The 21,884-nt window shown below is 42.7% G+C and overlaps 1 protein-coding gene across 1 annotated transcript; it reads right to left on the bottom strand.

Moving 5' to 3' along the window:
• Nucleotides 1–19,425: 19,425 nt before the first annotated feature.
• LOC121866395 (tigger transposable element-derived protein 7-like) lies at nucleotides 19,426–20,406 on the bottom strand. Its single transcript, XM_042366394.1, has one exon. The coding sequence runs from the start codon at nucleotides 20,404–20,406 to the stop codon at nucleotides 19,426–19,428; it is 981 nt and encodes a 326-aa protein (XP_042222328.1).
• Between the last annotated feature and the right edge of the window lie 1,478 nt (nucleotides 20,407–21,884).

Consider the following 21,884-nt stretch of genomic DNA (forward strand, 5'->3'; position numbering starts at 1 on the left):
CCCAAGCATATGCTCAGGTCTCTGTTGATGCTAAAAGTCAACAGTACCTTACCATCAACACTCATAAAGGATTGTATAAGTTCAAAAGGTTGCCTTATGGTGTTAAGAGTGCACCAAAGTTATTTCAGTGCATCATGGACAAAATTCTTGTGGGTCTTCCCAATGTGTTATGTTTTCAGGATGATGTCCTTATTGTTGACAGTGACATCCAAAATCATGTCAAAACCCTAGCCACAGTATTCGAAAGATTGTTGGCACACAATGTCAGGCTCAACAAGAGCAAATGTTCATTCCTAGCTAAAGAAGTAACTTATCTTGGCTACAAAGTGAATGCAGAAGGGCTGAGACCTGTAGAAGATAAAGTAGGAGCCATAGTAAATTTACCTGCTCCAAAAAAAGTCAGTGAATTGAAAGCTTTCCTAGGTATGATACAGTATTATTCAAGGTTCTTGAGTGGACTTTCATCAGTTTTAGCCCCTCTGCATGAACTATTAAAGAAAGGGATACCATGGAAATGGAACAGTGCAACTCAGAAGTCATTTGAAGATTGTAAAGCTGCTCTGTCTAGTACTGATGTTTTGGTCCACTGATACCAGTAGAACACTAAAGCTTGCTTGTGATTTTTACTTTTACTTTTATCCTCTTCGCCACTGATCGGCTTGTTAGCCGCTTGGGCGATCGGTCACGTCTCTTTTCCTTTATATTCTTCACCAAAAGGTCGGCTCGCTAGCCGCCCGGGCGATCGGTCACGTATCTGTCACGCACTGTTGGCAAATACTGGGCATGCACCGGCTCCTGAATGTACCTGAACCCGCTCCAGTGTTGGTCAAGTCTTCTCTTGAAAGAGCTCACACTCGGTGCCGTCACAACACTTTCTGGTAGATTGTTCCAAGAGTTTACAACCCTCACTCCGAAAAAGTTTGCCCTCACGGTTTTCCGGACTTGCGGCTTCTTCAATCTTGAGCTGTGACCCCTTGTGGGGCGAGCGTCCGCCAGCTCCAAGTAAGGACACTCAACTGAGTAGTGCCCCCTGAGATGCTTATAAACCTCAACTAGGTCCCCCCCTTGCCCGTCTGTAGTATAAGCTAGGCAAGTTCAGGCGCTCCAATCTCTCAGGGTAGCTGAGATGCCGAAGTGCAGGCACCAGTTTGGTGGCCCTCCTTTGAACATTTTCAACCAACTGACAGTCCCTAGCATATCTCAGGGACCAGATGGGGTGACAGTACTCCTGATGGGGAAGCACTTCACTCCTGAAGATCGTCACGAGGGACGGACCGTCTAGATATCTGAACGACCTTCTTATAAGACCCAATAATTTATTTGCCTGATTTACCTTCTTCTCACAATGGCCCGAGAACTTCAGCTCATTGTCAACATACACACCTAGGTCCTTCTCACACACAGTCTCAACTAGTACATTTTCTTCATCCCGTTGGGACATATGGTACGCCTCCTTACCGTTGGTATGCCCCAGGTGCATCCTCTTACACTTCGTGATATTGAATCTCAGCAGCCATTCCTTCGACCATTCCTGGAGCCCACAGAGGTCCTTCTGCAGCTCTTCACAGTCCGCTTGGTTCTTAATTTCCCGAAATAACTTGGCGTCATCGGCAAACATTTGTATGGAAGAGTGTACAACGTCAGGCATATCATTTATGAAACAAACAAACAACAGCGGGCCCAATACACTACCCTGCGGTACCCCACTTGTTACAGGTACAGATGACGATTTCGTGCCATTAATCACCACACATTGCTTGCGGTCATGTAGAAAGTCTTCTATCCACGCTAGGACATTTCCCCGAATTCCGTACCCTTCCAGTTTGATTTTCAGCCTTTCGTGGGGTACACTGTCGAAAGCCTTGGCAAAATCTAGGTAAATATTGTCGATATTACCACCCCGTTCTAGAATATGGGTCCAAATATCCAATACCTTGAGGAATTGTGTCAAACAAGAGCGCCCCGGCATAAAACCGTGCTGGCAATCTTTTACAAGGTTGTTTCGTAGTAGATGTTCCATCGCTGCATCTCTGATAATACTCTCAAGTACTTTACATATTATGCTGGTCAGGCTCACCGGTCTATAGTTGTTCGTGGAGTGCCTATCGCCCTTCTTGAAGATAGGACTCACATAAGCCACTTTCCATTCACTGGGGACCATGTAGTGGATCAAATGATGGAGTAGAGCCTCAGGTTTATGCTGTAACCATGATAGCAGAAGATTTTCCAGTCACCTCTGGAATGATTGCTCATGAAACTAGGAAAGATGTTGTATTAGGAAGAGTCCTGGAATATACACTAAATGGATGGCCAGAGATTTGTCCATCCTTAGACTTTCAACCGTATCATTTAAGGAGATGTCAATTATCAGTAGAACAGGGATGTGTGTTGTGGGGTATGAGAGTGTTAATTCCACAGTGTTTTAGAGGGCAAATTTTGAATGAACTGCATTTTGAACACCCAGGTATATGTGTTATGAAAGCACTGGCCAGAAGTTTTGTGTGGTGGCCTAAACTGGATGGTGAAATAGAAATGATGGTACGTGAGTGCTCTGTTTGTCAGAATGTTAGGAGTATGCCACCCAGCACACCTTTGAAAACATGGAAATGGCCTACCCGTCCCTTCCAAAGAGTACACATTGACTTCTGTGATAAGGGAACAGACAAATTTCTTGTATTAATTGATAGTCATTCAAAGCAGACTGATGTTAAGCACATGTACAGTACTAATGCTGGTAGCACCATTGATGAATTAAGATTAATATTTGCCGAACATGGAATACCAGAAGAGGTAGTTTCTGACAATGGTCCTCCATTCCAATCATCAGAGTTTAAAAACTTCATGAGAGTTAGGAATATGGCTAAAGGTTATGGTACTGTACATGCAAAGTGGATAACTGGCGTCATTGACAAGGTATGTGGATCTGGGACATATTTAGTGAAATGTGGTAACTCTTTGAGATATGTTCATGTGGATCACATCATTCAGGCACATGACGAGATGAATGTAGCACCAGGACATGATGATAAACTTGACACAGTTTCAGATGATGATCATCATCATGATGTCAAAGATGATGTTTCCCAGCATCCACTCACTGTGTCAACTGACTGTAGTGATGATATGTCTGTCACTGATAATGCGCAGAGTGCAAGTGAAACCCCTGTAAAACTTGATGGAGGGCATAGTCCTAGAAGATCAAACAGAGTAGGAGACCTGTAATTAAATTAGACCTCTAATTATCTGAATTGTGAACAGGCCTTTCAAAACTGTTTAGTTAGGAAGTTATATTTGTTGTGTTCTATTCTCTTCTTCCCTGCCATATGTAATTCTGTAAGTTTTGTTTATTTAGGATTTGTAGCAGCCATGCTCTCTTTTGAAAGGGAGAAATAGTGTTATATATATGTATGTTTATATGCTGCCTTTATTGATTAAAAATACATTATATATTATGTTACTTCTTACCAAAGTCAGAAAGTGTTTAGGCTTGTGTAAACACGAAATGTGTTAGGCATGTTGTAACCAACAACAGAGAATAAACGCCCCATCCAGACCGACCATGTGACTTGTCATTCTCCCATTAAATAACGCAAGATACTACAACCGGTGCCGGACCATGGAAATTTCCGGACCATGGAAATTCACCCTTTTCCTGGATGGATAGTCACTTGGCTTTGAAGCACTAGCATCACTTTCTCTGCTTCATGGTCTTTTTGAAGACATATTGAAGGGTTAAATGTCCTACAGTAGCTTATCAAATTTCGTGAGTTTTTAATTCGACATTTTTTATTTGAACACACAAAAAAACATTTAAAAATTTTGATGGCGGAAACTCGAATTTCGACGTGTTTGAACGTCCCACCAACGTTCAGACGACGTGCACAATCGTGTAAACAGAGTCATTTCTCTTATGTACAAAAGATTCATTACTGTTTATTACTGAAAGTCTTTTTGATTGAATTAATGTTTATGTGTGCAAAATGAGCAATACAATTCATTAATAATACGTAGAATATTAAAACACGAGGAAATGAGACAGCATTGTTTTCGTTGATTACAAAACAAGTGACTGACTGGTTCTACATATAAAACTGAAGAAAATAAGACCTTGGTTGAAGCTGGAGTAAAATTAATATGGTTGTTTTAAGTAATGTTATTTAATGTTAATAAATGGAACGATAGAAGTAGCTAACGATAATGGTAAAGAAAAAAGAGAGATCGCGTATGTAAGTGCGCACACGTGAAAACATATCGTCATTACTTTACATAAGAATATGAAAGCAACACTTATTTACTGCTCATATATATTGAAGGGTTAAATGTTGTACTCTGTATAGACAAGCAGAGAGAGAGAGAGCAGCCGAACTGCCGGATGTAAACAAACCTTAATTTCCCGCGGCTTTGTTGTTGTTTTTTATGGGGATTAGCCCACCCGGGCATAGGTCACTGACCCACATTGGGGCCTGAGGGGCAAAAATTTAATACTCTTGTAATAATAATAATAATTCAGATAAGTAGAAAAAAAAAAAAAAAGCTGCCTATATACCTATTGGACAAACTAAAATCGTTCCGGACCACAGAATGCCGGACTAGAGAGGTACAACCTGTACTGATATTTGTTTTAATGATTATCCATGACATTAGCTGTATAACCAAAGTATGACAAGGAAATTAAAAAGATGTGCTTAATTCTTAGAATTGTCCAAATTCCACAAAGATTATGCTGCAGGGGTGTAATATGGTGGTCATATATTTAAAAAGCAATTGACTAATAGACATGACGATACCACAATGGTGTATAGGTTAGCCAGTAACCCGGCCATGGCTGGTCCATGTTTTCTTATTCTCCATCATCCTCAAACGTTACTGCATGATGTAAATAAACACTGGGAATATAAGTTGCCATATATACAAAACTTTTCAATGATCCTAATTCATTCAAACAGGCTGAGGGCAGCCTATGGAAGCAGTGGTGTGTATAGTTAGGAAGGAAGGTATGCATTAATTACCCTATGGATTGGCGAGCATAATTATTTTTCTTGGTAAACGACTTTCAAATAACAGCACTATATTTGCTGAGATTTGGTGAGGAAGCTAATAAGCACCGATTCATATTAGAATAACTAATATGAAACTTCTTTGTATAGTCATTTAAAGGAAGCTTCCGAGAGCAACGTCTTAAGCGACTATACTAAGCAGGGAAGGACACCACTTAGATCTAACCACGCTGCTCTACCTGGTATGGTTAACCACTGCCAGGTGAACATGTTGGTTTCATTCTCGCACTCGCTTATACCTAAATACAGTTATTTAACACCAAACTATTTTCCAATGAATTTCACAATTCATTAAGTTTACCCTCCATACTATTGACTGGCCATAAAAACTTTCCCAGTGCGCAATTTTGTGTACTACATCTATCATGGTGGCCTGTCTGGCAATCAGCACTGGTCAGAGATTAATAATGATGATGACGGCTAACCTGAAAACCTTAAGGATTCATATTACGCTCAAACGTCCACAAGACCTTCTGAGTCCCCCAGTGGAAACGTCCCCCGTTTTCTCTGTTTCCCCGTCTTTGTTTATAGGGAACTTTGAATATAATCCACGGATTTCGTAGCAGACGCTGTATGTTGGGACCTGTTGCCATCCAACCCTTTGTAATCAATTTAATTTTGCTTTTGATAGCTGAGTCAGAGCATTGTTAGTGAAGATAATAGTAGGGAATGAAACTGAGTTCATAGTCTCAGTTTCAACGTCAGAGTGTACAGTAAATTAATTCATCGGAATAGAAGTAGGTGGACGCCCTGGCCTATTTTGAGTGAGGGCGCCGCGGGCATTTCTACCGTTAGTGAGTGCCCGTCCCTTCATCCATACAGGTATGTCATTCCACTGTGTTGTAATTCGCCCTTCTTTAAGTGATTTGACCCAATTAATAGTTGATTGTGCAAGTGTTACAGTAACGTAGTTGATATGCTCTGAGTGAAGTCATATTTACGTCTTTAACGTCCCATGAAACGTGATGTTGTTGTCACCGTTAGTGAGTGCCCGTCCCTTCATCCATACAGGTCCCTAACGCAGCCTAGGCCGTGTCTGTAGCGTGGGGGTTGTATCCACTATGTCTGGGGAGATGTCCGAGGTCCAGTAGGATCAGTTACCTTCGTGAGACCCGGCCGTCAGACACTTCAGGCTACCTATGGCCCCCATAGCTGGCTCGTCTGGCCCTAACGCTCGGCCTGCGAGGTGACCCCGGATCACCAAGCCACACACCACTACCAGCCCCCATCATTGGTGGATGAGTGTCTAACTCCGTAGGGCTATTTGTGTGGTGGGATTAATCCACTGGGATCTCCAGAGTTCGTCGGAAATTACTCCATGGTGGCTGGACCCCATGGCTGTTGCTTGAGTATCACTCCTGACGACTGAAGGTGGTAGTGGCAGTTGTCCTGGTCTTTATGGTGCTAAGTGACTATAAGAGTTGTGTGTTATTGAGTATGTCCACCCAGTAGGGTTGGAAGTGTTATTGACTATGTCCACCCAGTAGTGGTGTGAGTAGGTTGAGCCTGAGGGCCTAGTACTAGATTTCGTCTGTTGGTACAAATAAATTCTTTCTCCTAATTTCATATTCATGTTTAAATAAATTTTGTATTTGTATAATTGTGTCTATTATTTACCTACAGTATTTACTGTTATTTCTTCCCTATTACTTGTTACTATCATTACATCTACCCACGAGCATCCTCTCGTCACGCTACCAATGGTAATAAGTATGAGAGTAAAAATTATTACTGCTTTTTGAGGCCTCATAAAAATTAGCAGTAGTGGCCCTCATGCTCAGAGCTAGAAATATTACAGAGACAGGTTAAGGAACTAAAACGAGAACTCCAGCATGCAAAGAACCCAGACACTGATCTAGAGTACGGTATAGGTAAGGACACAACCCCAGCTGACCCACCGGCAGAAAGTGCCCACTCTGTACCACAATCAGGGAACGACACCACACACCCAGGTAGCTTTAGAGTTGATCCAGGGGTTCATTCCAAACTAATGGACAGTGCCAAGAGAGATGATAGGGAAGCAGCCGTGTTCAACCTTAGTTATGTTAGAACGTTATCATTGGAAAAACTAACAGGGTCGGATTCTGAGAGCAATATTAGAACTTTTTGTAGACAGGTAGAGTGGTTACTGAAGCAGGATGACCATAGGGTAGAAGCGGCTCTAAGCAGAATGGAGAGTCCCGTAGAGCAGAGGGTTCTACAGGAATTGGATAGCAGGGGGATGTGGGATTGGAACACCCTTAAGCAAGCTTTGACAAAGTTCAACACAGGCCAGAATACCCTGAATAAGGCATGGGCTGAGTTTTTTAGAGAAGAATATCATGTAGAGGCCGATCCGGAAAGATGTGTGGAACGAATGAAGTATAAGCTGGCAGCCAAAGAGAGGAAGTTTAAATTGATACAAGGGAAAGATCAGCTTATGAAAGATGTATTATATGAGGGCTTGCCAGGGCAAATGCAGAGAGAGTTAAGAAGATACCACCGGTTAGGCATATCCTTAGACCCCTTTTTGAACGAGTTGACAAAGTGTAGAGAATGGTATTTGAGATCACAAGGCAGGGGACAGCAACATGTTAGACAGACCCGCCAGGAACCAGTACCAGAGAATTATAGAGTCCAGGGAGACTATCATATGAACGAGACTGACGGAAGACAGGATCAGAACACGAGGTGGAAGGAAACTAACACTCAAGGTTGGACCGGAAATGAATGGTGCGGATATTGTAAGAAGGATAACCATAGCCCACATAATTGCCCCTCCAGACCCAGACCAGGTTCATGCTACGCGTACCTGAGGATGAACTGTAGGAGTTATTTTACCACTTGTCCAGGACGCCAAGCTAGGAATCCCCCTCCGAACCAATGACCACGACAACCGTTCCCACACAGTTCTCCATGTATTAAGTTACCTGTATGTGGACATACTTGTATAGCGTTGGTGGATACGGGTAGTGAAGCTACTATCATTAAAGATAGCTTGGTGAGTGCCTTGAAGGTGGGGCCCATTAGGCCTTGTACCCAGAGATATGTAGCTATTAACGGGGAAGAGTTTAAGACCCAAGGCACTGTTGTCATCAGTGTACAGTTGTCCCGTAGGAAAAGAATCCGTCACCAAGCCGTAATAGTGGAAGATAGCATGTTGGATACTGATGTATTATTGGGAGCAGACATTTTAGGCAGATTTGGAGTTTGGTGGCATCACGAAAAAAATCAGTTCAGTTGGGGGGGGTCATAAACAAGTTTATTGGAAACCAAGTCATGGAGGAAAGTTGCGAACGGTTGTCAAAGTCAAACAACTCACGAATGCTTCGATCTTATCTTCTCCCAAGGAGCTAACTAACTTGCACGTTGATAGGAAGACTATAATAAGCGGGCACAGTTCTCAAATTAGACCAGTTAAAGTGAAGGTAGGGTTAGGTCAGACCTTAAGTATCAGATTTACGCATAGGGGGTTGAAGCAACAACCGGATATGTGTGTGGTAGTCCAAGATGATTCCTGTGTTTATGTTCCTATGAGTAACGTTTCAGAGCAACCAGTTTGTTTGAGTCCTGGTGCTGTTTTAGGCGAATATGAAGTAGTTAATGATGATGAATTCTGTTACTTTGATGATGAAGGGAATAATCTCGGAACTATCTCACACATTTATGAAGAGTTAGGTAAGGTAGACCGGTCTGTAGAAATACCACTGTGCTCACCACATCACCTGGCCATACAGAGAAAATGATAAGAGGTCTAACAAAATCCCCTTAATACTGACTCATGTTGTGAAATCCCCAACTCAATGCATACTTTGTAGTGGTATGGAAAATTCCCCAGTCCAGAAAATTAGACGAGTTCAAGAAGTATTAAATTCTATGGTACCAGACTGTGATGAAGTGAAGCGTGGAGAAACTAGACAGGACAAATTGAAGGAGTTAATTAGGACCCAGCAATGGCCACACTTGGATAGGGACATGCGGACACAGTTGCAACAGGTGGTAATAAATCATGATGCGTTGTTTGTCTTGGGTCCAAATGAAATAGGAACAATTAAGGGTTTGCCAGCTAACATCCCATTGGTCCATGAACACCCCGTAAGAGGACCTCAATATAGGTATCCAGAGAAAGCCAAGAGTACTATTAAAGAATTGATGAGAGACATGCGAAATAGGGACATTATTGTACCATCAACCACTGTCTGGCTATCACCCATAATGTTAGTAACTAAACCTAATGGATCGAAACATATGTGCCTTGATTTCCGAGCAGTCAACAAACACTTGAAAGTAGATATACAACCTTTGCCAAGATTGGATGAGTTAGTTGAGAAGGCTGCCGGAAATAAATATTATGCCACCTTAGATTTGAAAGATGCTTACTATCAGGTAATTCTTGACCATCACAGTAGAGATATAACCACCTTCAGTAATGGATATAATTTATGGCAGTTCAAACGCCTACCTTTTGGTTTGTCAGCCAGCCCAGCCGTTTTTACTTGGGAAGTAAACAGGGTCTTGGCTCCTTTAGCAGAAAAAGATTGGGTCAGGAACTATCTAGATGACGTCATAGTGTGGGCTAATGATTTCAATATCCTCATGGGCAGATTGGCTAAAGTATTTGACAGGTTTGTAAATACCGTATGGGAATCAAATACAGGATTAAACTTGGACTCGTGAACAAGCCTCGAGAACGTGACTCATTCGTCGGTAGAGGAGTTCCCATATTGCTTTATAATCATTGTGTACGGTCACCCCAAAAAATTCTGTACCGTTAGCCAAAGGGTCGATGTGATTCGAGGCTTTCCGAGCAATGTTACACAACCCGTTTCTGAAATGTTGGTAGATTAGCATCCACGACCTTTGAACAAGAATATATATATATATATATATATATATATATATATATATATATATATATATATATATATATATATATATATATATATATATATATATATATATATATATATATATATATATATATATATATATATATATATATATATATATATATATATATATATATATATATATATACGCTTTCCAATGACGTGAATCCTCCGAGGCTTCGGATTGTATATTACACGAATTAAGATTATGTGTTGTAAATGGACATCAATACCATGCCAGTCATCAATAAGATCTTACATCAAATGGAGCGAGAAATTATCAGGGAGACTAACAACATGAGAGGTGCTATTATTGGCCTTCATGACGAGGGAATATACAGTCGACCCTCGATATCTCGGACTAATAGGGGGGGGGAGGGTGTCCGTTTTAGTCGATTGTCCGAATTAACCGATTTAGGTTAGGAAATATAGTACCGTTTATACACTGTACGTTGAACATGATACACAGTAACAAAAATACAGGAAATACTGTACTGTAAACATCATATAACTAGCTATTGTTACGAACCACGCCACCAATTGTCCTGATCTACCAACCCAGCACTACGAACTACGCCATCTATTCTCCTGATCTACCTACCCAGCACCACGAGCAACACCATCTAGGGACGAAACCCGAGTATGACTACTCTTAGTTACCAGTCCGGGGTTTCCCTTCTCCATATCCTGGTTGTTGCGTCACCTCCTCCAAGTCTTCTTCATAAGCTCCAGTTCGATGAGAGTTCAGTTCACTCTGGGAAGTGACCACAGGATCACCTATCCTGGAAACCTACGGCACAGTGACTACCTACCGTCTGCTACAATACTCAGCCTTACTCGTCAGCCATCTCAGCTCCGCACTTAAGTATTTGTAATCTTATATTGCCTCCCCGCGTCCACCTTGCTTCAAATTATTGTATGTTGTATAAATATGTATATACTGTTAAGGTTTAGGTTAAGTATGGTTAAGGGTAAATTATAGAAAGCTGAATATTTTGTTAAGGAATTTATGGTACTTTATTATACACAACAAAAACTCGCATCCTTTGTCTACCCTTTTATAGTCCGATTGTCTTTGTTTTTTGTTTTTTTGTTGCCTGTTGGGATCTGGGTAGACTTTTAATTATATTCTAAATCCCCCAACTCGTAACAAATGGCGACCGTGACAGGACCCGACCTTAAGTGCCATATTTCTTAACCCCCTTGTTACTCATTGTTAATTATTCCTCCCAGTCACTTCTGTTCACAATTGCTTTACGGTGGTTTAAAGTTTCCTTCATGTGTGTGTGCATATATTGGTATTATCGTACAGTAAGAGTGACAGACGTAGGATATTAGGTTCAAAGTGTCATAAGGCTTACCTGTTATTACACGTGGCAGTCGTGTAGTAAATCTTATCGAGTGTAGGGAACAATCCGGATCTGTTTAATGCCGTACCCTCGCTCCAGAGTAGGCTGTTCCATAGTCACTAGTTTAGGGTGAAGTGATATCTTGGGACGCCCCACTCTACCAGGACCCCATAATTATAAAGCCTCCATTATTGTTCTTCTCATTATCTCATTCGGGGTCAATCATCAAGTAACTCAAGGGTTGTTAATCCGGATCTTTATATTAATGCCGTAATACGCCCTTCCTGTTTACTCAAGGGTTGTTAATCCGGATCCTTATATAAATGCCGTAATACGCCCTTCCTGTTTCAAGTATCTCAGGGTTGTTAATCCGGATCTTTATATTAATGCCGTAATATGCCCTTCCTGTTTACTCAGGGTTGTTAATCCGGATCTTTATATTAATGCCGTAATACGCCCTTCCTCTTTCAAGTATCTCAGGTTGTTAATCCGGATCTTTATATTAATGCCGTAATACGCCCTTCCTCTTTCAAGTCTCTTATCCTTATCTAAGGATCTTATCAGAAGAACAATATTCATAAGTGTAATTTCCCTAGGTATAACTTGGTTAGTTTCCGGGACTTTCTGGTTATCCACTGCCGTGATATTTTCTAGGGTAATCCACTTATCTTGTCTTTTTGACCATTTATTAATTTATCTAGGTTTTCTTAATGGCCACCTCAGGATTTGTTAAACTTGGTAGTCCTGGAGGAGTGGAAGAGCAAGATACCATTTCACATCTTGAAGCATGTGGAGGAGCGTGGAGAGGTTAATTTAGGACATGCTGCTGAGCTGGCTGATGCGTACGCCTTGCTGGTGGAGTCACTGTGCCGTAGGGAACGTGGTACTTTCCGGCATGTTAGGTCCTCCTCTGATGATAACCGTGGGGACGTGAGTGGTAGGTCGAAAGGTCCCACACCTACCCCCCCTGATGCAACCAAGATTTATTGTTCTTACTGTAAAAACCCAGGCCATACGATCCAGTCTTGTAAACACCCAAAGTGTCGAACTGCTAAAAGTAGTTCCCTGGATCCCAAATCCAAACCAAAAGCAACCACCAATGTGGAAAGGCCCCATCAGGATCTCTTCTCTTCATTCACCTATGAGGGAAAAATTTCAATCATAGAGGGGTCTCGTTCTTTCCCTATTCGTATACTACGTGATAAGGGCGCAGCACAATCTATCCTCCTGTTTAACATCATTCCTGATATATCTACCGCATTTACTAATGAGTGTTCTAATTTCAGATCTCTCATCCCATTCTTCCTATCCCTTAGCTAAAGTGCACCTCCAATGTCCCTTGATTACTGGGGAAGTGCAAATAGCCATTAGGAAAGATCCAATGCCTGTGAGCAGCATTCATTTATTATTGGGTAATGACTTGGCAGGAGATCTAGTGGTTCCCAACATAAAGACAGTCGACTCTCCCTTACCTGTCAACTCCACCACTGACCTTGAAGAAACTACTCCTCACCTTTTCCCATCTTGTGCTGTCACCCGGTCACAGAGTGTGCGAAATGGGCCCTCTTCATCTAAAACCACCTCCAATATCTTCCTACCCACAGAAGATCTGTACATTAAGACCATTAGTAAGGATGAGCTCATTAAAGCCCAACAATCTGATCCATCTTTGTTCAAACAGGTGATGAAAGACCTCAGTGTTGACCATTGTACATCTTCGGCTTACCACCCACAATCACAAGGTTGCTTGGAACAGTTCCATCAAAACTTTCAAATCAATGCTAATAAATTATCTCCTTAACTATATAGTCCATACTCCTGATCGCAGAAGAGATTCACAACTTGTTCACATTAATCTCATGAAACTTTACCACTCCAGGCAGTCAGAGGAAGACATCCCAGAGGCTATAAGCTTACCTGTATTGCATACGGTTTTGCCGGAGCCGGAGACAGATGACATGGATCTATTGGAGAATTTAGACTTCCCTCCCTGCTAACAGTCACATACTCAACAACTTGGATGAGTATTTTTCCGTTCTGAATCCATCTCAAGCAAAAGATCTCACTAAGTTATTATCGACATTTCCTAAAGTCACGTCAGACCTCCCAGGGTTTTGCAATACAGTCGGCCCTTAACATTCGCGGGGGTTAGGTAACAGAGATACCAGTGAATGTTAAAAATCCGTGTACTATTGCTGCCCCCCCCCCCCTAAAAAAATCCCTGGTCCCCCATGTCCTTATTTACCGTATATACCTGTGTGTAGTTCGAGTTTTTAAGACCAAATTATTTGGCAAAAATTGGGGGTCGACCTCTAAACGGGTTATAGTTTCGTTAGGTTGAAAAATATTTATCAGTAACTACCAGTAAACAATAGAAACGATGCACCAACACACCACCAGCTGTGAGTGTCGGTACAGTTGCCAGGGCAGATCTCTTGCGAGCCCAAAGTAGCCAAATCCATGGTATGGTAGCACAGGACGATGTAAAACAAAGTATTCATTTATTAAAGTTAATTTATAGATACTGGACATAAATTTTTGTTCATTACATTTGAAACATCAATCTTTGTTAATTAAATTTGAAACAAAAGAAAACTATGATACTAGATTTTCATTAAAATATTACATCACAAGTATATTTTACCTGAACTGTGACTGAATGAATATATTCTCGGAAATAAATATGGAAATGTAATATATTTGCTGGAATGACGTACATATTATAGAGGGAAGTGGGATAAAATCATGACGAAAGATTTTCGCTTTCTTTCGTTGTTCAAAATATTTTACCGTAATCGCTTTTCGAATAGTTTTCAGTTAAAAAACTGTTGTACTGTACTCGTACTGTATTACAATAATATTCTATCCTATCATTAGCCTTATAATCCCACAACTGAAAACCATTCGAAAAGCGATTACGGTAACATCTTTTGAATGAAAGAAAGCGAAAGTCATTGCTTTCGTCACTTTCCACTGTAATACGTACATCATTTCAGCAAAAATATTACGTTTCCATGTTCTCAGAAATAAATGGTAGTTTTGTTGAAATGTAATGTACAGTATTTAACATTAAATGCAAAAATAGCTATAAAAACAATTAATACACCCGTAATGTACTGGCTGGCATCTCCACTCGTCCCTGCTCCCGCCAGTCACCTCCTCCCCGCTCTATCCCTCCGCCTCCTCCACATCGTCACTACTGTTTATTACAATAATATTCTATCCTAATTGACTTGAATAAATACTACCATACCATATTTCTGAATATTTTCATTAAAATCCATCCAAATCATTTTCCTTGCCATCGTCTGCAGCACCAAACAGCTTGTGGGGTTCAGGATGTTTGGTTCACACTCAGGATGGAATGGAGAAAGGAAACTCACAATGTGCTCTCTATATACATGTTGTATTGGATGTACAATGCAGCTTGGTGCTGGGAAGGCAGCGTGGTTACAAGTGTGATGTAGAGAGAGCTGGTTGGTGAGGACGCTCAGAGAAGGACAGCTTGTGGGTCGCCGGCAGGAGAGAGGACCGCCAGGCAGGCGGAGGAGGAGCGAGGGCCGCCAGGCAGCGGCGGAGGAGGAGGTGTTGCTGGCTGCGGCTGTAGGTAGAAAGAGGACAGGTCACCACGAGGTCAGGTCTTAAATAGCGGGGGGTAGGCGTGGCTTAGCAGTTGACCCCCGCTCCGTGGTGTATGGCGGCGCTGGTTGACCTAGACCACGAGGCATACACTGGGGAATTGGTGGGGTCGGCTAGGCAGCGACAAACAGCATTTGTAGGGGAGAATTCCACTACAATACTCCCCCTTCCCTCCAGGCGGTGTAGGAGACTTGTTGTCTGCAGGGTTGCATAGCACATGTGAGGCAGAACGGGCGGTGCATGCCTCATGTGACACAACGGCGATGGCGTGGATGAGCCGGTCGCTGGGGACAACTGTCTAGATACACAATATCTGTGGGAGTAGAGAGGGAGAATAAGGGTGTGAGGAGGCGATGAATGTTGTGCTTCCCTCACGGCAGGTACAGAGTCGTCAGATGTGCCTGCTAGGGTGTGTGGGCCTGGGTCAGGAGCAGGGGCTGCGTCAGCAGAAGCGGATGAGGGCTCGTTACAGCAGCTGGGTCCACGACAGCAGCAGGGTGCAGGACATTAGCAGGGAGTACCTGAGGGAGAAAAGAGGGGTGTGTGGGTCCGCACTCAGGAACAGAGGCCGCATCAGGGGCGGCAGGGGTTACTGCTGGGCCGGGGTCGGCGTCTGAGGCAGGACGGGTGTGCTGGGGTCGGTAGGACGTGGTGCTTGGGGCAGGAAGAGGAGCTGGTGTCTGCTTAGAGTAGCAGAGCTGCTCTAGGGTGTCTAACCTGCGGTATAGAGACAGTAGTTGTAGAGCCGATGAGAGCTGCTTCTGTGTGGATAAGCCAATCTTCCATGTTGCTTGAAGACTGGGAGCGTTATCGGTTTCTCCTCCATCCTGTGTGAGTGCGAATCTCTGGGAGTCACCATTTGTGGGGTTCAGGATGTTTGGTTCACACTCAGGATGGAATGGAGAAAGGAAACTCACAATGTGCTCTCTATATACATGTTGTATGGATGTACAATGCAGCTTGGTGCTGGGAAGGCAGCATGGTTACAAGCGTGATGTAGAGAGAGCTGGTTGGTGACGACACTCAGAGAAGGACAGCTTGTGGGTCGCCATGCTCGCCGGCGGGAGAGAGGACCGCCAGGCAGGCGGAGGAGGAGCGAGGGCCGCCAGGCAGCGGCGGAGGAGGAGGTGTTGCTGGCTGCGGCTGTAGGTAGAAAGAGGACAGGTCACCACGAGGTCAGGTCTTAAATAGCGGGGGGGTAGGCGTGGCTTAGCAGTTGACCCCCGCTCCGTGGTGTATGGCGGCGCTGGTTGACCTAGACCACGAGGCATACACTGGGGAATTGGTGGGGTCGCCTACTCAGCGACAAACAGCGTTTGTAGGGGAGAATTCCACTACAAGCTTCTCCCAGTCCTCTCCTTGAACAGGGCTAGAGGGTACGTGTTTTTCGAATCGTTTTCAATTAAAAAAATGTTACATCACACGTATATTTTACCTAAACTGCGCCTGAATGAATATATTCTTGGAAATAAATAGTAATTTTGCTGAAACGTGATGTATTTCAATGTAAAATAGGATAAAATACATGACGAAAACAAAAGACTTCACCTAACCTTCCAATGTTCAAGAGATGTTACTCGTTTTTTTAATAGTTTTCGGTTAAAATACTGTTATATTACAATGATATTATATTCATACTGTGCTTGATATACTACATTCACAGAAATGAAATATTTTTGCTGAAATGACGTAAGTATTACAGTGGAATGTGGGACAAAATCGTGACGAAAACAATGACTTTCGCTTTCTTTCGTTCAAAAGATGTTACCGTAATCGCTTTTCGAATGGTTTTCAGTTAAAAAACTGTTGCATCACAAGTGAATTAGGATAGAATATTATTGTAATACAACAGTTTTTTAACTGAAAACCATTCAAAAAGCGATTACGGTAACATCTTTTGAGCGAAAGAAAGCGAGTCATTGCTTTCGTCACTTTCCACTGTAATACGTACGTCATTTCAGCAAAATATTACATTTCCATATTCTCAGAAATAAATAGTACTTTTGCTGAAACGTGATGTATTTCAATGTAAATTAGGATAAAATACATGACGAAAACAAGAGACTTTACCTAACCTTCCGATGTTCAAGAGATGTTACTCGTTTTTTTAGTAGTTTTCGGTTAAAATACTCTTATATTAGTGATATTCTATTCATACTGTGCTTGATATAATACATTCACGGAAATGTAATATTTTTGCAACTACAATGCTGATGTCAACACAAGTGTGGTTACAGCGAGACTGACTGAGTGAGGGAGAGCTATGCGTGTGTGTGTGTGTGTGAGGTTGCGGGAGCGTCGGTGTCCCGTGTTCAGTGCCGCGCGCGAGTTGAATGGCGCGCGATTTGAATGTACTTCAATTACTTCAATGTACAGAATATTCCTCTGGCGGGGCAATCCGCGTATTTGCGAATCCGTGAATGCTAAACCCGCGTATGTGAAGGGCCGACTGTATACTTAAACATGATATTAAGCTAATCTCAGATGATGTACAACCCATTAGGCAATCAGCCTATCGACTAAATCCACAAAAAAGAGAGATTATGAAAAAGGAGGTAGACTTTTTGTTAAAACATAACTTAGCTGAGCCTAGTACCTCCCCCTGGGCTTCACCTAGCCTTCTCATTCCAAAACCCGATAGCACTTTTCGTTTCTGTACCGATTATCGTAAAGTGAACCAGGTCACTGTCTCAGACTCCTACCCTTTACCTTTGATTGAAGATATAATAGACAGCATAGGCTGTGCCAAATTTATCAGTACCGTGGACCTGTTGAAAGGATATTATCAAGTGGGACTCACGGATAGGGCAAAAATAATCTCGGCATTTATAACTCCATTTGGTCTTTTTCAATATTTGGTTATGGCGTTTGACTTTTCTAATGCTCCGGCCACATTCCAGAGGGCCATCAATTACCTAATTCAGGACCTAGGTGGGACGTTCGCCTACCTGGATGACCTGGTGGTGGTGTCGGACGGCTGGGACGAACATCTGGTGCGTTTGGAGATGCTGTTGGCACGACTGCAAGAGACTGGATTCACCATAAACCTGGCTAAATCTGCTTTTGGCCGGGCCTCAGTGACTTACCTGGGACATATCGTTGGGCATGGTATGGTGAGACCCAAGGACGCAAACGTTAAAGCCATCTTGTCCTTCCCCACTCCAAGGACGAGGAAGGAACTCATGCGCTTCCTGGGGATGTGCGGCTACTACCGTCGGTTCTGCAGTAACTTCTCCAGCGTGGCCGGACCCCTCACAGACCTTACCAGTTCTGCGGTCCCTTACATCTGGAACCAGAGGTGCGACCAGTCTTTCCACCGCCTCAAAGCCTTCCTTGCCTCCAAGCCTGTAGTCCACCCCCCTGACTACACCTTGCCCTTCCATCTGCAAATCGACGCTAGCGGTGTCGGAGTTGGGGCTGTGCTCCTACAACCCGACCCAACCACTGATGTCCTTCACCCTGTGGCATACTACTCCGCCAAGTTGAAAAAACATCAGACCAACTACTCGACCATAGAGAAGGAGGCCCTGGCTCTCGTGTTGGCAATAAAGAAGTTTGAATGTTACCTCCAGTCTTGCCCACAAACAACCCTAGTCTTCACCGACCATAACCCACTCACGTTCATCCAAACCAACAAGACCTCCAACCAGCGAATCCTCCACTGGGCTCTCCTCACCCAGCCCTATAATCTACAAGTCCGGCACATAAAGGGGGTGGACAACATGATTGCGGACTCCTTATCCCGAGCTCCAATGGAAATGCAGCAGCTACGGAGGTCTTTGGAGGGGGGGTGTGTTACGAACCGCGCCACCAATTGTCCTGATCTACCAACCCAGCACTACGAACTACTCCATCTATTGTCCTGATCTACCTACCTAGCACCACGAGCAACACCATCTAGGGACGAAACCCGAGTATGACTACTCTTAGTTACCAGTCCGGGGTTTCCCTTCTCCATATCCTGGTTGTTGCGTCACCTCCTCCAAGTCTTCTTCATAAGCTCCAGTTTGATGAGAGTTTAGTTCACTCTGGGAAGTGACCACAGGATCACCTATCCTGGAAACCTACGGCACAGTGACTACCTACCGTCTACTACAATACTCGGCCTTACTCGTCAGCCATCTCAGCTCCGCACTTAAGTATTTGTAATCTTATATTGCCTCCCCGCATCCACCTTGCTTCAAATTATTGTATGTTGTATAAATATGTATATACTGTTAATGTTTAAGTTAAGTATGGTTAAGGGTAAATTATAGAAAGCTGAATATTTTGTTAAGGAATTTATGGTACTTTATTATACACAACAAAAACTCGCATCCTTTGTCTACCCTTTTATAGTCCGATTGTCTTGCTTTTTTTTTGTTGTTGCCTGTTGGGATCTGGGTAGACTTTTAACTATATTCTAAATCCCCAACTCGTAACACTATATAAAACATTACAATATGTTAATTTCATTTACCTTTGGTAGATGAACTTGATGTGGTGGAGGTGGGGGGTAAGGGTGATAACGTGTTATTCGGAGTCAGTAGAGCTATGATGCTCCACTGGTCCTTGTCCCCCACTGGTAGAAGGCTGAGGTGACTGAGGATGGCCTGAGTCAGCAGCAGGCTCAACAGCTGCAGCAGGGTTGGGACGAACTGGCTTGAAGAATGAGTCTAGTTTCAGTTGTTTACCTTGATGATGCTGCCTCTGGATAATGAGTTCCCTAAGGGCTCTAATATGTTGATAGTAATGCTGAATATCATCAGTTTCTGCTGACAATTCAATGTACGAAATGACATTATCAAGGGATTCTCGTATAACAGAGAGTTTGGGTTTCTTGGGCAATGGTTCTTCGTCTTCCTCATCTTCACTATCTCTGCTGTCACGAACGAGAACTTCATCCGCTATGTCTTCTTCTGTTAAGACTTGGTATCCAGGGTCACCCTCTGTGTCTTCTAGCCAATTTCTGATGTCGTCTTCTGTGACATCATTTTTGCCCGCCCTCTTAAGGATATGATGAAAGTCCCTTGCCTCGAATCCTTCGAAATCATATTCTACCTCCACATTGTACAGAAGTTTTTTCCAAGCATTGGCTAGAGTAGTAGTCTTCAGTGCCTTCCATGAAGCTGCTAAGTTGAATATTGCAGACTTGAGGTTGTAGTTCTTGACGTTATTAACAGTTCTTTGTCCTCGTGTGTCTTCCGTAAGATCTTCCTCTTCGTCTATAACCGCAAGAACTTCGTCCAGATATCTTCGTTGGTATATTCTCTTGCAGGCTACAATTATACCCTGATTCATTGGCTGGATCAGGGAGGTAACATTGGGTGGCAAGAACATGCATCTTATTTTACCATCATTACTGACAAGCTTGTCAGCACCTGGGTGAGCAGGTGCATTGTCCAAAATTAGTAGCACCTTCACCTCAGCAGCAGGAAGTTTGAGGACATCTTCTTGATATTTTTGCATTGCAGGAATGAAATGCGAGAAAAACCAATCACTAAAGATTTGCATGTTGAACCACGATTTCTTGGAGTGGTAATAATGCACTGATAGATGGTGCATCATGTCTTTCAAAATAAGCGGGCGTGCTGACCTCCCCACCACCACTAACTTTAAACGGTGCATACCGTCTGCCTTCCTCACAACACAATGCCGAAAATCGTTCCTTACTTACTTTACGACCAGGTGAGGAGGCTTTATTCTTGAAATCTTGGGTATTCCGGGGTAGGGACCGCCAATACAACCCAGTTTCATCCACATAATAGACTTGGGAAATCAGGAGCCCTTCACTCTTAATTAAGTCATTTAGCCTGTCCCTGAATGGTTCGATGTCCTCGGTGGGTGCACTACCAGCTTCACCATGCGTAATTCTATTACACATTCCATGGCGATTTCTAAATCGCCATAACCACCCGTCACTAGCTTCGAAATTCTCGATGCCCATATTACTTGCTAGCTTAACAGCAGCAGCTCGTATTTCTACACCACGGACGACATTACCACAGGATCGTTGCTGCACAAACCACTTCGTCACTGCCTCCTCAAGATTTGTATCTTTTGCCACCCTCATACGCTTCCTTGCACCAACAGATGATGATTTAGAAGTTGCATCAACATTATATTTCAAAGAAAATGCAATGAGTTTGTCCTTAGCCTTGCGTATGTCCGAAACTGTTTGCTTTTTAACACCATACTCATCACAATCTCTAGACACCGAAGCACCAGCCTCTAACTTCCTTATAAGTTCCAGTTTCTGGTTCACAGAAAGGGTCACATACTTCCTCTTCGGCGTTTTACTCCCCCTTGAAGACATGATGTAAAATACACGGCTGAAAGATGCGTAATCACTGCAATATCAACGAAAAATGCAGGGCATCACAACACTGATACAGTGACCCCTCATTTAACGAACACCTCGGTTAATGAACTGCCTTCCATAAGGATCTTCAATTCGGTTAACGAAGTTCTTACGAACCGACCTCAACATGTTTTCGCTTGCACTGACCGGGCAACCAGCTTTAGTATCAGTCCGCCAATACATTAATCGGTTCTAGGGCTTAAATTCCTTACTATTTTAGTAAATATCAAGAAGTTTATACTATTCAATAATTTTAAAAGTTTAATATTCAATTTTTTAGTCATTTTAACAATTATTGAACATAATTGAAGGTAAAGTGACTAGTTTAATGCGCGGCATCCAGCCTCTTAACACAGCAAACAGGAGTTAGTCTCTCTCTGTTTTCACTGGAGGTAACATCTTGCTTGAGACTCTCTTCAACTAAATGCTTTTTTTCTGTGTTTCCAAGCAAATTATTGGTCATTTTGAAATATATTTTACATATTGACAATATATAATGCAGTGCTGTGTTGATTTAAAGAAAATAATCTTGAATTACACCAATAGAGCTAAAATTTTATGGGTGAAATGGCGCCATGGGGTGACTTCTCTTCCACCCCAATGCCTTCTCTTCTTCCTTCTCCTCCACCCC

Source organism: Homarus americanus, unplaced genomic scaffold, assembly GCF_018991925.1.
Source record: "Homarus americanus isolate GMGI-L3 unplaced genomic scaffold, GMGI_Hamer_2.0 scaffold54209, whole genome shotgun sequence".
In the NCBI taxonomy this organism is placed as follows: domain Eukaryota; kingdom Metazoa; phylum Arthropoda; class Malacostraca; order Decapoda; family Nephropidae; genus Homarus; species Homarus americanus.